The sequence below is a fragment of the Stylophora pistillata genome, chromosome 7, assembly GCF_964205215.1.
Source record: "Stylophora pistillata chromosome 7, jaStyPist1.2, whole genome shotgun sequence".
Taxonomy (NCBI): Eukaryota; Metazoa; Cnidaria; class Anthozoa; order Scleractinia; family Pocilloporidae; genus Stylophora; species Stylophora pistillata.
Genome location: NC_142525.1, coordinates 30,420,083 through 30,436,798, shown reverse-complemented (window position 1 = coordinate 30,436,798; position 16,716 = coordinate 30,420,083). Strand labels below are relative to the sequence as shown.

Here is a 16,716-nt window from a genome sequence, read left to right as displayed (position 1 = left end):
ACTTTTCTACTTGACCGCTGAGAAACTTTCGCGCCTGCAAATCATTATGGTGGATGGGCTAGTGGATGGAGGTGTTTAACATTCAATTCGTAATATATTGAACCATTATTTATCGTTGAAAATAAGGAATTAGACATGACTATTTACAATCTCTACATATTTGATCGAAACGGAACGTGCCTTTATTACGAATCCTGGAACAGAAAGAAGGAAAGCAACATGTCCAAGGAAGAGGTAGGGTTTACCATATCTAAAGAAATTATCAATAATTACCCATGATTTGTTGATTTTGTTAAAAAAAAATATCCTCATCTTCTTTTGTTTTTCATCGCGGCAAAGCTCTTGTTAAACTCAGTTGAGTTATACGAAAAAAGTTTTCCCATCTGCCTTTTAATCTGAAATGTGAGCACACTGAACATTTCTGTCTTATTTTCACACCCAGGAATTCAAGCTCATGTATGGTATGTTGTACTCTATCAAGTCATTTGTGGCACGAATGTCACCATCTGAGTCGTATCCTGTACACTTTAATATTTTGAATACTCAACACCAAATTTTATGTTTAAAGTCTTGAGTGGTGAGGGGGGGGGGGGGAGGGTTGTAGGGAGATAAAAGTTTGGCTTACACTACTGTACTACCCAGGCAATGGGTAGATTTAATCACTTTCGGAACAGAAAGTAAGACACACACACCATCAAGCTACCTTGATCTATAACCTTAGAATAAGTGTAGTGAGGACAATTAGAAGCTCTTTATGAAAGATAGACATATAGGCACTCAAGTCCCACGAATGCTTCTGTGATGTGATAGCATCTTCCTAAGTGTGATTCAGATTGTTATGTATTGATATTTTTAACCTTTCCATGTGATGAGCGGAGGCAGTGTGGCTGTTATGGTGCTGGACTTGTAAGCTGTTGGTCTCGGGTTCAAGTCCTCCGTCTGCTACTCATTGCATTTGTTTACAGTGGCCCCAAGTTCAACTCCTCAGCTGCCCTTTGTAAATAGCCAACTTGTCTGCCGTCTGCCTTCTGCCTGTTGGGATTTACTTGACATATATGTTTGTTTATTTGTGTGGATATGAGCATGTGTAAATTTATGTATGGGCATTATAAGTATTAAACATTATTATTATTATCATTATTTTTATCCTTAACTCATGAACAGAAAAGATGGCTTTCTAAATTACCGGACAAGTAAATACAAATTACATTTCTATGAAACACCAACAGGCCTTAAGTTCATCTTGAACACAGACTTAAGTGCAGGTAGCACCAAAGATGTTCTCTTCAATATCTACAGCAAGGTAAGCATGGTATTTGTACTGCATGTTAAACAAAAAAGAACACTTTTCAACCTGCACCCAGGAGGTGCTGTATCAATCATTTGGAAAAGATGTACTCAACTTTTCAGTTATGAGTGTTTTTTTTTTTTTTTCATTTTCAGATGTATGTTGAGTATGTGGTAAAAAATCCGCTTTGTCAACTTAATGAACCCATCCAAAGTGAGTTATTTGCCTCCAAGTTGGACTCGTATATTAGGAGTTTGACCATCTTTAACTGACATTATTGTTAGAATATGACACCCAAAATTGAAAAAAAAAAAAAAAAGATTATAATTCATTTGTCCTTCCCCTTTCTGAAGAAGAAGTCTTCAGCATTGGAGACGACATGGAGAGCTTGCCGGGTATCGAACTTGATACCAGAGTGGGCCAAAATATTTGTGCTGTTATTTTGTTCTGACCAATGACTCCAAAAGGAACAACAAAAGCAAAACTTCAACTGCAGTAATTTTATTTTTGTGTTTAGTTTGTCTATCCCTGGTGTGATTTACCTTTTTTGAGACATTATTCTAGAAATATATCTGGGGCTCACAGTTTTATGAATTTTATTCAAGGTAATCAAGTAATATTATTTTTCTCATTAGTTTCTATTCATTAGTTTCTGTTCATTATTCCTTTTTTAATCCTGCCATTAGCAATTTGTGATGCCAATAGTTTGTTTCAGTAAGAATATCTGAAACAAGAAATGAAAAGCTACTGCTTTAATCACAAGATATCTCAGATGATGTTGTATTGTAAAATAAGGGTATAGTTGCTTTGCTTTGTAAAACATATTGATAAGTGAGAAAATAAATAACATAATAAATATTAGCTATCTCCAAGCATTGATCTTGATCTGTTTTGAAGCAGGAGCAGATTTGGCCTTAGGTTCTTTGCCTTGTTGTCCTCCTTTTGGTGCTGATTTAGTTCCATCGTGCAGTCCAGTTGGGTTCCTAGCGGGGGGTCCCACATGGCTTGACACTTGTTTCACAGGCTGTTTGTGAGCTCTGGTCTGGCCTGGCTGCTCAGCAGATTTTGTAACCAGGCTTCCTGGTGGATTAATAGGATGACCACTAAAGGAAGAACCCTTTGTTTGAAAGAAAATAAAACTTTGAAAAACAAAACAATTTAAAGGAAGATGTTGCATGCATATTTAATGTTTACTGGGACATAGAATATAAAAATTGAACCATTTTTGAAATTCACTCCATTTGCCTTGCCCTTTGAAATCTTTCAACACCTTACATGAGCTGCAAAAAAGTTCATAGGAGCTTTGACTGTAGTTTGTTACCTGTCTCTTGTGAAAGTTAGAATCCAGACTTCTTCTAGCCTTGTTGGTTATCAAGTGTTGTTTTTGTGGAGCCTGGGGAGGAGAGTTTGTTACACTATGTCCAGGCCCTGGTACATGGTGCTCATGTGTGCTGTGGGCCTTTGTGCTGACTGGGTTTGATGTTGATGATGTTGAGTGGCTGTTACCTGGTGGGCTGCCAACAGAAAATACAGCCAGAAACAAAGCATACTTAAAATAATTTTCAATCAAGATAATAATCCAAAGGAAATAACAAGATTTTAAACTGCAATGTGCACCTTCAAGGACAACTTACTTGTTTTGCACTCTTCTGAGGTAAGCAAAGAGTTGTTCAGCTGTAATTTGTGGCTGACCAGGTTCTGAGAATAGTCCAAGCATTCTGGACAACTGAGTTATTTGGTGAGGAGTTAATGTTCCTGGGTGGGGAGGGTGGAGAGGAGGGTGGTCATCACTGTCTTGTTCTCTCCGCGGTGGTGTGTGAGGTGCAACTTGACCTAATTGAGTGTATGGTACATGGGATGGTACCTGAAGAAATTGAAAATGGAACACACAGATGACAATAGACCACCAAACCACAAAATATTGAAATATTCAATTAAACACAAAAGCCACTGAGTCATGCAGTTAATCATTTACCTGGCTTGTAAAACCAACATCTTCCCTTGCTTGGCCTGGAATGCTAAATACACCGGGAGTGACTGTGGTTTTTGTGAAAGCAGCTTGTGTTTGGTGTGCTTTATGTTTAAATTCCTGTGAAATGATCAGAAATAAATGTTACAGTAATTCAAATTGATGCAAGGGGTCACCCTGTGAGTGTGTCACTGTTCAGGTTCCGTTGAAGAATTTAGGGAGCAAAATTTCAGTAGGAAACTCAAAAGAAACACAGGTCAGATCTAAAATGTGGTGGGGCTTAAGGTTACTTTCTGAAGTATTGAGATCCACTTATAATGTACACTTTGATTGGTTAATTTATCAGGCTTTAACCTTCTACATACCTTCCAAACTTAAAATGCTAATAATTTTGTTGCAAAAACCTCATGTTATTTATTGTCAATTGTCCTAAAGTTCAGTTAGCCAATGAAACTTTCAATCTGTTGTTGTCTTTATATCATTTGTGATCATGTGCTGATGACTCAGTTATGATTTTGAAATAGTTCTCTGTTTTTGATGAGCATCTGTAAATTCTGCATGCCTGGAAATCATTCCTAAGCCAGTTAGATACATAATGAAAATATGAAAAATTTTCCCAAGCCCTGTCTTCTTGGTCCATATGATATGTTACAAATCTGAAGAGAAGAAAATCTGTGCGTACCGTATTTCTTCACCTATAAGCCGATCTCGGCTATAAGCCGAGACCCTGACTTTCAGGGTCTTTACGCTACACTCAAGCTGCCCAAAAAAAAAGGTAAAACCATCGGCTATAAGCCGAGAGCGAAATTATTGATTGTAACTGGCCATTTGAGCAAGCGAACCTCACGGAAAACATAAGAAATTGACTCACTAAACACAAAACCTAATGAATTACAATAAACACAAAAGAAAAAAAGCGAACCAATCAAGAGATATGAATATCAATTGATCCAACGAACTGTATAAATACTACCACGCGACAACAGATTAACCACAACAACAATAATAATCTCAGTTAAACGTTTCAAAGTATCAATCTATCGAGTATACCTTTCGTCGCTGTCACTTTTTATCATCATGCCTAAAGCACGCCGTTCCTCGTATAGTATGGCTTTCAAGATAAAAGTTATCGCGGAAGCTGAAGCGGTAGAAAACAACTCGGAAATCGCTCGAGAATATGGACTAAGCGAGTCCATGGTACGACGCTGGAGAAGAGACCAGGCGACTATTCTTTCCGGAGAGCTGAAGATGTCTGCAAAACGTGCGACGATGGGCCGTTTCACTCCGAAATATCCCGAACTAGACCAGCAAGTGATGGAGTGGTTTTCACAGCAAAGAGAACAAGGTTGGTATTTACTTTTCTGTCTAAAATTTTAAGAGTTTTTGAAGAGTTGAATGATATCGTCTTTCAGTGCGTGGGAAACAGAGACTTTGATTGGTCAGAAATATGTTGTTGTCATGACAATTTCATAACATGTCACGAAAAGAGTGCTGCAGTCACGAATCTACGGTTATCTCGCAGCAAAATAAGATTGTTATTTTATTTTTCGTAGGTATTGCGGTGAGTGGATTGATCCTTCGCCTTAAAGCTAAAGAGCTCTCCGATGATCCTGCTTTCAAAGCTTCCCGTGGATGGTACGAGAAATGGAAACGACGCCACTCGGTCAGCATGCGAACCAAAACAACTCTGGCCCAGCGATTGCCCGCCGATCTCGAAGAGAACATTGTGTTCTTTCATCGCTTCGTCATTGCAGCAAGAAGACGCGCCGACTACCCTTTATCCCGCATCTACAACATGGATGAGACACCCATGCGTTTTGAGCTGCCATCGAACCGAACACTGGAATTCAGTGGAAGCCGAACAGTGCCAGTAAAATCTTGCGGAGCGGAAAAGCGGAGCTTCACCGTCGTTCTTGCTGTTGCTGCCGATGGAGCAAAGGTGCCACCGAAAGTCATCTTCAAAGGCGTCCGTACACCGAGAGATCTGGTTGTGCCGCATCCTCTTCGTGTTTCCTTCCATAAGAAAGGGTGGATGGATGAACAGGGCATCCGAGAATGGATTCGACAGAGTTTGCCCCGTGCCGAGCGTTCCCTTTTGGTGTGGGACTCATTCCGAGCTCACTTGACCGATTCCGTGAAAGATGACCTGAAGCAGCGAAACATTGACGTCGCAGTTATCCCTGGTGGCCTAACCCCGGTTGTACAGCCCTTGGATAAGTGCCTAAACAAGCCATTTAAAGATAATGTGCGCCGAAAGTACTTGGCGTGGATGACATCTGGGCCATTTGAGTTTACCCCAGCTGGGAAGAAGAAGGCGCCAAGCAGAAATCTTGTCCTCAGGTGGATCAAGGAAGCATGGGCAGAGATACCCGAAGAGATGGTTGTCAAATCCTTCAAGACCTGCGGTATTTCCAATGCCTTGGACGGAACAGAGGACGACGTGGTCTACTCTGAGGAAACCCCAGAAGTAGATGATGAATACATAGAAGAGAACGAGTTCGACACAGACAGCGAAAACGAAACGGATGGCGAGTAAACCATTGGGTTGAAAGCCCTTGCACGTATCCGTCAAACGGCTCCTTTAGGAGCCACCAATTTCATAAAAGTGAATAACCAATATTCAGAAGTTATTTTTGTTGTGTTTTATTACTTCTGCTTCATTGCTAACTTGACTACAAGCCGGGGGGGTAAAGTTATTCAGCAACTGTATATTTTTAAAATGTAAAACCCTCGGCTATAAGCCGAACCCCGTTCTCCGTGAAAAATCTCCCAAAATTTTGGGTCGAAAACTGAAAAAATCGCTCGGCTTATAGGTGAAGAAATACGGTAATTACAGAACAGACCAAGAAATCAGTTGATAAGAGGTGTTGTATATTACCGAGTGGAGTACCTGATGGGAAAGTGAACTTGAGTCTTTAAATGGATGGTGGTGTGAGGACATCCCATGTCTTTGTTCAAACTGATCATCTGAATGAATGGGAGAAATTACTCCTGAGGAAGAGTTAGAGTATCTCTCTGAGGTTCACAGGGAGAGAATCAATAAACACAATTGTTAGAAGGTTCACACACTCAGCTGCAGAAATGATGCTGTTTGCTTGATGTAAAATTCTCACTTCAAAAGGAAGAGAACCTCTACAGTAATGTCCCCAAAATATAGGACTAAATCTCACAATAGTTGGCAGTTTCAAGAGGAACAACATTTTGAGGGTAAATTGGCCTGTATAAGTGAATAAACCTTTTACTAAAAATAGGGTTCTATTCAAACTTGGCGTTTAATTCTTTGGAATGAATAATCATAGGTTTTGACTAAATAGTAGGGTTTGTTTTTGTTTTTTTGTTTCTAACAAATTCAAAGAAAACAGAAATGTTTTATATAATAGGGTTTGACTGCAGCAATACTATCAATTGAAACAAACCTTGCAAATCACTGGAGGAAGGAATCAGCATAAGTCTATCAGGGAGCTCGTGTTTATCCTGCTGCAAACATTAAATATTCAAAGCTTTGAATTTAAAAACAGAATAGGGTTACCAGTATTTTTCTGAAAGAGTCTGTGTTACCTCATAAGGTTGATCTGTAGGTGATCTTTGCAAAAGCTGTTGGTCAGTAAATATTGAATCAGTAGGTAACTAAGTTAACCAATCATTCTTAATCATTATGAGATAAGAAAGTTAGAAACGTGTAAAACAGCAAATTCATGTTTAAAAAAAACCAAAGGACAAAATAAAATGTTAACTGTTTTGCTGGACTGCTGAGGGAACAACTCACTAACATCAAGGATCAAAATGTGTCAATTACAGCTGTGGAATACCAACCTATCATAGTGGAGCATGTGCAGTCGAAACGTCATTTACATCATAAGGGACCACATTGTAAGACAAATGATAATATTTTATCATTATTTTAACATTCACCATTTTCACATAGTGGTTTAATTCTGCCTGGCGTGATTCCTGTTGCTTAAGTTTCTCTGTTATAGTATCATCAGTCACAGCTGCAGGGGAGATGTTCCTGTCAATCCAAAAAAAAAAAAAAAAATTCTAAACTCTTTCAGACTCGTCGAAACAAATAACTCATACACAAATATTTAAGATTTAGGCAAATCTCCTATTCCAATTCACTTAGAAATTGTTTGCCATTTAAATCATCAAATCAGTATTAAGCAGACCCTCTTTAAGATAGTAAAAGCTTACATCATTGAGAGTCCCACCCATGCCTCACCTTTGAAGATGGTGGTCTTGATTAAAAACTGATAGTAGTGTGTTGTCTGTCTCTAGTTCTTGTTCAAGGAGTGTTTCTTCTCCCTCACAAGTATCTCCATTGATCACAGACTATACAGAGTATAAAAATAAATCCTTAATTTGTAATTATAACTGAATCTCAATCACAATCTCAAGAATATTACATCTTGGTGACATTTTAATGCTATTCCTGTTTCAGTAAGAAGACAGTGAGATTGACAGTAATCTACCATGAGCTACAGCTTAAAACCAATTACCTGTCCCTCAATTACACTCCTATCATCATTGACAGTATGAAGAGGAAAAAACCCTGGATTTAAAGACTGGTCATGTGATAGTGATCCATGCCTAACCATGTCTCCACTGACGCTGAGATAACTCCCTGAGTAAATGCCACTATCAGCCTTAACACTGTCATGGCTGCCATTATACACTGGTTTCTGAGTTGTGTAACTTGCTGAGATTTTGTCAGGTATCTTCTGTTGGTGTTTCTGTAGCTGTGAGGATGGAAAAGGCAAAGCTGTGATTGGTACTTTACCAGGCTGGTAGCCTGAGTCTTTTTCCCAGTCAAAGTTTTCCTCTTCAGCATTCTTCACAAAGGAGCTGTAATTGTGAACAAGCTGAAATTTAAAAGATTTATAACCTCAGACAACATTAGTAGACAGATGAGATCACTGTTATTCATCTCTGTGGATATTTAATGTTGTTTCTTTTTGATATTCTAGGTAGCAAACACTGTTAGGGAGAATCAGGTTTTAATGATCACACCTCTTGTGTTCTAGATGGAGGAGAGAGTGAAACTGTACTGGAATTCAACAACTTGATGGCATCCTTGCAGTGAGACTGCATCATCTGTTGTAGCCGCACAGAGAGCATCTGTCTAAGAACCAAATTAATCATAAAGCAGATCATTAGTCAGCTTGGAGCCACTCCAGAGATTTATATTAGTTAGTAACTAACGATCTGATGTAACCAATACATAGTCAGCAGGAATACAGTAGGTGCATTATTTTATACTTAGATAGTTGACTTAAAAAAAGTACAATTGATTCATTGTCATGAAACATGAATCTCATGAAAAGAGATCACCTTTCTTTCTCCATGTAAAGCCTTGAGTTAGAGAGAGAAGCCATCTTTTCTTGAAAAGCACTGATTCTGGAACCAAAGAGTTACACTTTGTCAACCTTCATTTATCCCACAACCCTAACTCTGGTAAAAATTGAAAATAATGACTTCATTGAGAATTCCAATTTAAATACCTTTCTTCATATTCATCAGTAGTAGACTTCACCTTGATTTCTTTTTTCTTCAACTCCTGCATAAAAAAAATTAAGAACAAGATGAGCTTTTATTTACATATTTAGATGTAAGTGTATTTGTTTTCTACTAAATTATGACTTGGGGTAATAAATTATTACAAGTAACCTCATGAAATTTGGCCAACTGCTGTTCAAGTTCTTCTTTGTGTTTCTTGCTCATCTCCAGAAGCTGTTTAAAAAAAGACATTCCCTTATCGTATGAAATCAACATTCTTTACTTATTGTGCAGTCTAACATCTTTCCATAAGATACCTGTTTCCTGTGTGATTCCCTTAATTCTGATTCTGTTTTTGACATTTGTTCATGAATCTCTTCAAGACGCTGAGTCATCTAAGAGGTGCAAGGAAAAAGGGAAGAATATCATATATTGATAAAATGTCATGACAGTGCTTTTTAGTCTGGTGTCAAAAGTTATCTAGTAAGGATAAATCCTCCTCTTGAATAAGAAATCCAGCAATATTTTCAACAAAAATTTACAATTTACCTCTCTTTCCAGGTCAGCTTGCCTTTCTGTCTCTTCTTTGGTCCTATTTGCTTCATGTTTGGCTTCCATCAAACGTAATTCCATCTTCAAACTCTCCTGAAATTAAAAAAACAACCAAGAAGTTATGAGTAAGAAATAGATGTCTAGAAGATTACAGAACATAGAAAAAGGAATTTCATCATTTAGTATTCAAACATTCCATACAATAGGTAAACTGATCATATGAATAGAATTTGTAGAAGAGAATTTTCCTCTACAAGTGAGCTCTTGTGTTTATGTTTGTTGCCAATTAGACCTCTTATTGTTGGCTGTTTAGTGGCTGCAAGTGGGCTCTAACTTGTGTTTATGTTTCCACCTTACAGCTCCTTTTCCAGGCACAGCTGTTTACTGTACGGGAGATGACAAAATGCAGAGCCCTGCTCTATGGAGTACTTAAATGGAGTACCCCTAAAAATAATCGTATAGACGTAGACATCTTGTAATTAACACATTTTGAGCTTGCCAGCTCTCCGATTGTCACAGTTTGATACAGCCCAGTTTTTTGGTGAGCAAGGGGCTCTCAGTCTTACTGGTTCCTCCATTTTGGTTTTGCCACTGTATAATGAGTCCTTTGAATGGAAGACAAAAAAACTCCAATGAAGAAGAGAACCCACTGTTTCGAGTTTTGCACAAGGTAAAATATTTTAGCTCACTGCATTTTCCAAATCAAATGCCCCAGTCAGATGTGTTTGCTGACCCATGGGTTGTTGTTGTTTCTTTACATATCTCAATTTTATTATGCTATAAATAGATGGATGAAGAGAATGTCAGTTTAAACACATTAATTACTTTTTTTCAAGTCATAGCTTTTATCCTCATCACTTCACACAATTAAGAAACACATGAGGCCTTGTGTAACTTGTATTGATAGATTAAATGCCACACATTGCTTTAATGCTTTAATAGGTTTACTGCTAAAACAGTTAAAACTATACTAGGAGTGATATTACAGACTACATAAACAGGTATTTTGAAAGACATAAAACCCACTGCCGATTGAAGTACGTCCACACTTTTGGCCTCTTAAAGATCATAAGATGAAGATGGTAATCAGTCTATTAAAGAAAACTTTCACAAATTACATTTAATTAAGCCTTCTGTTTGAAGTGGCCAGCAGTTTAATGTTATTAAATTCAAGATGGGGGTCAATTTGTGGACTATATTGAACTGTGACAATCATACAGCTGGCAAGATCAAAATACATTAAGATGTGTACAACCAAATGATTTACCACCTTTATAAAGTATTTTATCTGACCAATACATGACTTTTAGGGGTACTCCATAGCTGGGGTACCCCATGTAGTAGAGCTCTGCATTTTGTCATCTCCCTTACTGTACCATTATTGAAACCTAACTGCAGATTGGCCTTTATTAGTAAAAGGAAACTTGAATATTTCCTGCAACAGATACAGACAGATAAACTTTGAACCTTTTCTCTCTTGCTTGTATCAAGCTCCATTTCAAGACGCTGTACTTCTATCTGAACTGAGGAGAGTACAGCTTGATTATCCTACAAAAGACAACAAACACAGAACTTTAAGATCACCTTTGAAAGCACCTAGTTTTGCAGCTTTTTTAAAATCTGTGACAACTCACCTTGGTATTCTGTATTTCTTTTTGTAGTTTTTCCTAATTAAATTAACAAAATCATGACTATTAATTCAAATATTAAATAAAAAATAAATTTAAATAATGAACCTTATGATCGTATAATTCATATTATTACACGACTCGGGCAGTCAGAGGGCCAATAACTAAAATCAACCAATCAAAATGCTCTATTGCCGGTCCAATATTCTCTAAGTATTGGACTGGGCACTGTCCCGAATGGTCCCAAATGATACCCCACTTGTGTCCCTTTGAACTTCAGTCGTATAATAAATCTCTTATTAACCAAGCTTGCTCGGGACCGTACTGGAAGAATATCGGCCCTCAGTCTTTTTTGTACGGACCTCGCTACGCTCGGTCTGTACTGTCAAGACCTCGGGCTGATATTCTCCCAGTGCGGCCCTCGCGCTTGGTTAATAAGATATATTTACTAGTACCTTCTCTTTGGCCATTGAATCATTATGTTCTGCCTCCAGGCTGCTCACTTTTGATTGAAGCTCTTCAAGGATTCTTATGTGCTAAACGAAAAAATTGAACTGTCATCAACTTAATTAATTTAGCCTTCCAGCATTATTTCTATATATTGTCACTATAGAAATAGTAAAATCAACAACGAAACAAAGTTTCCGTGACTCGTAGTTTCGTGCTTTTGCAATCATCAGACGGTGTATTTCTATATTATTTTCTATTTCTATTTACGCTCTACTTTATGTATTGAGCACTATACAGCCAGCTAAAGCATCTCCTCCAGATAATTATATTGTCATGATTATATATTTCTTATAATGACATCTCTGAGAATTTGGTAAACACTACATCAAACAACATTCCCTGGTGGATGGTTTTCTTTTTCTTTACATCACCATTCTGATTAAGATTGTAGTGATCTTTTGATAAATGATTTACAGCTTACTCCTGGGAATGAAAGGATCAAAACTGCCTCTTTTGTTTTACTATTCTAGGCAAAGAGCTAAAAAATATATTTAAAATCCAATATTTTCTTTTACCTCCTTCAGAGCTTCATCTGTCTGAACATATTTCTCTTCGGTATCTTCTTTTTCTTTTCTGAGTTGAATTTTCTCCTGTTCCATTCGTGACACGGTTTCTTTCTCATTTGACAAACACTCTAGCAACTTTTGTCTTTCCTCCTTTTGTTGCTTGAGCTGAAATTTGTTCATTACAAGTAAATTGACTTGGCATGCGATGAATGGTTTTGGGACAAGGTGCTCTTTATTTCAGTATACAGAATTCCAGTAAGTAGCGGCAAGAAACACCGTAGATACTGCATAGATCTGCATGTATGTGATTAAAACGGCATGTTTTTATGCTTATCCAAAAATCTCCAGTATTTAATCAGAAGAATTTGAGGTGTTAAGTGTGAGTTAGGTGGCTAGAAGATGTAACACTCAACCAAAATTATTTCTTAGTGTTATCACATTATTATAAGTTTAAAAACAAGAAATACAAATAACAACCTGCAATTGTTTTTCACTTTCAGCCTGAGCTGCTTTTTCCTGTTCTTTAGTCAAAGCCTCGACAGCTTGTGCCAGCTCTTTCTCAAACTGGAGCAACATCTGGAATTTAACCATCAATAGAACTTGAAAATCATGTCCTAAGAAAACAGTTCCAATGATTTGCCTCAACATAAAATAATTCTCACCTCCTGTTGTCTTTCCTGAGACTGCTCTGCAGTTTCCCGTTCTATTTTGAGTTGGTTGATTATGGATACCTTCTCACTTTCATGTTTTTTCCATCCATCTACAACTTTAGCTAACGTCTGCAGCAGAAGAATGATATCACTGAAGAAAAAAGTGTTCACCCCTAAAAAATACAGCTGCTCAGTTTAAAACAATACACACTACACATTTCATTGGTTTTCAGGATCTGGGTTATAAGCTAGTTGCTTCAACTTTCCACCAGTTTATCCTAATTTGTCACCACTCTCAGGAATCTGACTGTAAACTGATTACGCTATTATTAATAAGTTAATCACTTACTAGATAACTGCTGATTAAATATGAATGATTGTGGAAAAAAAACCATAGTTACAAACCTTGTCAAGTTGTTCAATCATAGCATCTTTTTTTCTCTCAGCAGACACGGCAAAAGCTAGCTGCTGCTGAACTTCCAGTAGCTGTGAGTAAAGAATCATTAATAAAAACTGTATGGTGAAATACAGTTGAACCTGCATTTAGTACATAGTAACCCTTGAGAATGGCAGGGTGACCACTTAATATAGGTTCGCCACAGACTACGAGTATTATAAAAAAAAATGATACACAAGGCCACTTTATGCTATAATTGACCATTTCATTTTCAGAGCCTTGCTCAAAAATAGTACTTTCTTTGATTTTGGAAAAGAAACATTGATTAAAAATTGCTTAATGAAAGATTATACTTAGTTCTATTTGAGTGATTCAACTTTAGTTAAGTAAGTACTAAGTAAAACTTTTATTTCAGTGTTAATGTGTTTAGCTCAGATGGACTAATTGGGGACACCAATAAAATAGCAACACTAATTAACATATGGTACTTATAAAATTTGACTATTTACAAGAGAATGATCATAAAAGACTCAATAAGTATAAGAGATCCAAATTTAAAAAAATAAATAGAAAAGTATTCTATTGGTTACAAAGATTACAGCTATTGATGTTGTTGGTTAAAATGTCTGCAAGATTAAATTTTCTTATTTTTTAAAAAAAATGGGTAAATTGGGGTAATTCCTTTGATTTACAGTAAGTTTTGACCATAAGAATGGCCCAAGATATCTAACAGAGAGTTTGCCACAGTGTGTAGTTCTAAAACATGGTAATACCAAGTCACTATTCTGCAGTGAGTGTGTAGAACTTTTGCAGACAAATATATCGGAAACGCAATCAGGTGCAAGACCACGTTTAACTTTGTACATTATTTTATAAGTGCAGGGTTATCTTGAAGCCGTCTGTTATACAAAGAAGGTATATCAGCATGTCGTAAAAGTTCTTCATATATGTCAGAGTGGGATTTATACAGACCCTCAGGGCTCTTTCTTGTATTTGTTCCAGCTTCCTTTTGTCAGATGACTTGCAAAAATGCCAAGTTAAATGGCAGTAAGTTAAATAGGGTAGTATAAAAGATTTATATTAACAGTAGTAGCTAAGCCTTGCATGGTATTAAGTTTTGAAGACGAGAGAGTACTCCCTCTTTCTGGCTTGCCTTAGCACATAATTTGTTAATATGCTCAGTAAAATTGAGATGTACAATAAAGACATGCCTTTGAACTCTCTAGATTCAAATGGAGTTCAAGTTTCTCTGGAAACTCAATACTCACATCTCAGTTTTTCGATGTAAGAGTTACAACAAAAAAATGTTCAGGGAATTTTGGTTGTTTTTGTCTTTGCCTAGACAGATACTAACCTTGGGCCTTTGACTAGACAAAAAAAATCATTCAGCCTTTCCCTACATTGATTTCATTGACATGTGAGGGTAATTAAACTTTAACCAGATTTTAATACACTTTCCTTATAGTCAATACTAGTCTTACCTTCCCATGAAGTTCCTGTATTTGTTGTTCACAGTGCTAAAAAAAGTAACAAATAAGTAATTACTTAACAGAGGTAAAAAGAGATGATCAACATTTGAGGATCTCTATTTTGGCACTTGCTAGCATCATCATATATGGAAAACTTGATTAATAACCAAAATAAAGTACCTTAACCTGACACATCCTCATTTAACTCCATCTCTATATAGTATAAATCATCATTGCAGTGTGTGCTGTTACAAACCTTTCTTCTAAACCGCTCTTTCTCCACCTGATCTCTAAGCAAAGAATTTTCAGACAGTAGTGTTTTCTCATTGGTAACTTTACTGGTAGGAATTGCATTCAACCTCCTGTCACAAGTGAATGACACCATCTGCCTGGTATGTTGATCATGAGACAAAACACCTTGCTCAGGAGTTTGAAAATTAACCTATCAGATGGGAAATATTTAATAATCATTATAGTATTATCTTATTCAATAATTAACTGATCGCAAATAGATAAGAACCATTTAGAACTTCAAGTCTGAATGTGACTCTTATCTTAAGCTGGTTCATAAAGCAGAGGAAGTTCTTTGAAATCTGAGTTGACACATTTTACCTGAATTTCAGAAAGTGGGGAAGAATTTGGAAGAAGTCTTCGCAACAAGGATGTTGTTTCCACACTTATGGTGGACTCTTTGTCGCTTTCATTTTCTTGTATTTCATAGTCTGCAACAGAGGAAAACAGTAGATTTGATGGAGGTTGTAAAAGTAAGGTCAAATATAGAGTTGAGGTTCTTTTGAATGATCATTGTTATACAGAAGAAGCCACTCCTTCAAAACTGGCCACATAGTATTGTCATTCATATGAAATTCTTTGAAGTGAATCTATGCCAAGCTACTTTGTCTTCAGCAGCTTGGAAGAACTAAATGCACAGCTTAAAACAGGAGAGAGGTGTTTATGATAAAATAGTCACCTGTGGTTGTTCTTGGAGTTTGTTCATTATCACTCTGATCTGTATATCCTTTACAGTTCTGCAGCATCAGTTGCAGATGTTCTCTCACTTGCTCCATTTCCTGAATATCTGCATTTGTCACATTGCCTACCTCCAACACTGACTGAGAAACAGTAAATGGAAGAGTTTAGAGAGGTCAAAGGAGTGCAAAGCTTGAGGGACCTGATCTGTTTTCATCATTCCATTCAGGTAGAATAAACCAGAGACAACAAATAAAGGATCCAAAAAGATGGATTGAGTGAAGCGAACTAAGGCTAAGAGCAGAGCTCCAGGTTGCACACCAACAGAGAAGCAGAATAGTTGAATTATTCCATCTCACCCCAGTTTCTTTACCCTTCATGAGAAGTCCCCCATTACTCATCTGTGGAGGTGGTGAAACATCAGGTGTAACAGGGTTAAATAGTTGCCTGTGTTGAGCTTTAACCTCAGCTGCCATTGACATGGTGTGTGATGTGGTGGAATCATACGGAATGGACGATGCTGTGGACCGAGGACTGTATTCCATTACAGAAAAGGGGATTGGTGAACCAAATAATGATCTGCAAAGGAGTAGTTTGGTTATGAAAAGCTGCTCTACAAACCACTGTTCAACTTCTAACTGCTCTTCAACCACTTCATCCCTGGCTGCATTACACGACCTCTTTGCAGCACTAGTCTTACCGTTACAAATCGTACACACTCACTCATATTGGGTCGCAGTAACAAGAAAACTTGTGCAAAATGATTTGTTCTCTCAAGAACCTGTGAACAAACAATTTCTTGCTTTGTCTGTTTCACGATCAACAAGTTTTGATGGCCTCTGCGTTGCAGGCAAACTACACGATCCAGTAGTTCTATACTGAAATTAGAACCCAAAATCAGCTACTCTGTATGTAGCTGAACAATCAAAAGATTGTAACTTTAAAAGAAGAAAATCAACATTGCATGGAATTATCGAAGGATCGAAAAGTGATTCTTCGGTTATCATCGGAGACAAGTAGTACAGATGAATTTTAGAAGAACTCGGAACGGGTTGCACGTTTAAGAATCGATTACGTCTCTCCATCACCATCCACGGACAAAACCAACTATTGTTATAGCTATCTTACCTAAATAATGAGGATCAGTGATCGCTCTAAGGAGGTAATTACCTAAAACATAGCCAAAAAGTCAGTTTCAGAACAATATCTGACCGTTGTGGAGAACAAACAAACCGAAGAATTTTACACTAGTGCCAGTCCCCTAGTGAGCGTGCGAAAAAAAGTC

General features: G+C 37.3%; 2 protein-coding genes across 9 annotated transcripts; one reads left to right on the top strand and one right to left on the bottom strand.

Annotated features, from left to right (window-relative positions):
* The first annotated feature begins 17 nt into the window (after nucleotides 1–17).
* Nucleotides 18–2,149, top strand: LOC111330875 (trafficking protein particle complex subunit 1-like). The gene is made up of 4 exons (XM_022935853.2): nucleotides 18–234; nucleotides 443–513; nucleotides 1,165–1,303; nucleotides 1,444–2,149. Exons 1-4 carry the CDS (start codon nucleotides 136–138, stop codon nucleotides 1,558–1,560), a joined length of 426 nt encoding a protein of 141 aa, XP_022791588.2. The 5' UTR covers nucleotides 18–135; the 3' UTR covers nucleotides 1,561–2,149.
* LOC111330833 (uncharacterized) lies at nucleotides 1,774–16,675 on the bottom strand. Of its 8 annotated transcripts, none has more exons than XM_022935795.2 (29): nucleotides 16,560–16,675; nucleotides 15,791–16,010; nucleotides 15,433–15,574; nucleotides 15,075–15,184; nucleotides 14,719–14,904; nucleotides 14,475–14,510; nucleotides 13,002–13,082; nucleotides 12,609–12,725; nucleotides 12,424–12,522; nucleotides 11,956–12,111; nucleotides 11,386–11,466; nucleotides 10,937–10,969; nucleotides 10,770–10,850; nucleotides 9,300–9,395; nucleotides 9,068–9,145; nucleotides 8,922–8,984; nucleotides 8,756–8,811; nucleotides 8,586–8,651; nucleotides 8,265–8,376; nucleotides 7,754–8,116; nucleotides 7,477–7,586; nucleotides 7,170–7,266; nucleotides 6,816–6,851; nucleotides 6,674–6,734; nucleotides 6,136–6,272; nucleotides 3,264–3,377; nucleotides 2,923–3,152; nucleotides 2,610–2,802; nucleotides 1,774–2,405 (listed from the first exon to the last, which is right to left on the bottom strand). In XM_022935795.2, exons 2-29 carry the CDS (start codon nucleotides 15,974–15,976, stop codon nucleotides 2,151–2,153), a joined length of 3,375 nt encoding a protein of 1,124 aa, XP_022791530.2. In that variant the 5' UTR covers nucleotides 15,977–16,010; nucleotides 16,560–16,675; the 3' UTR covers nucleotides 1,774–2,150. The 8 variants fall into 8 exon arrangements, with proteins under 8 accessions (XP_022791530.2, XP_022791545.2, XP_022791560.2 ...); XM_022935810.2 differs by having other exon boundaries at nucleotides 6,148–6,272; XM_022935825.2 differs by having other exon boundaries at nucleotides 6,136–6,224.
* Nucleotides 16,676–16,716: the final 41 nt, after the last annotated feature.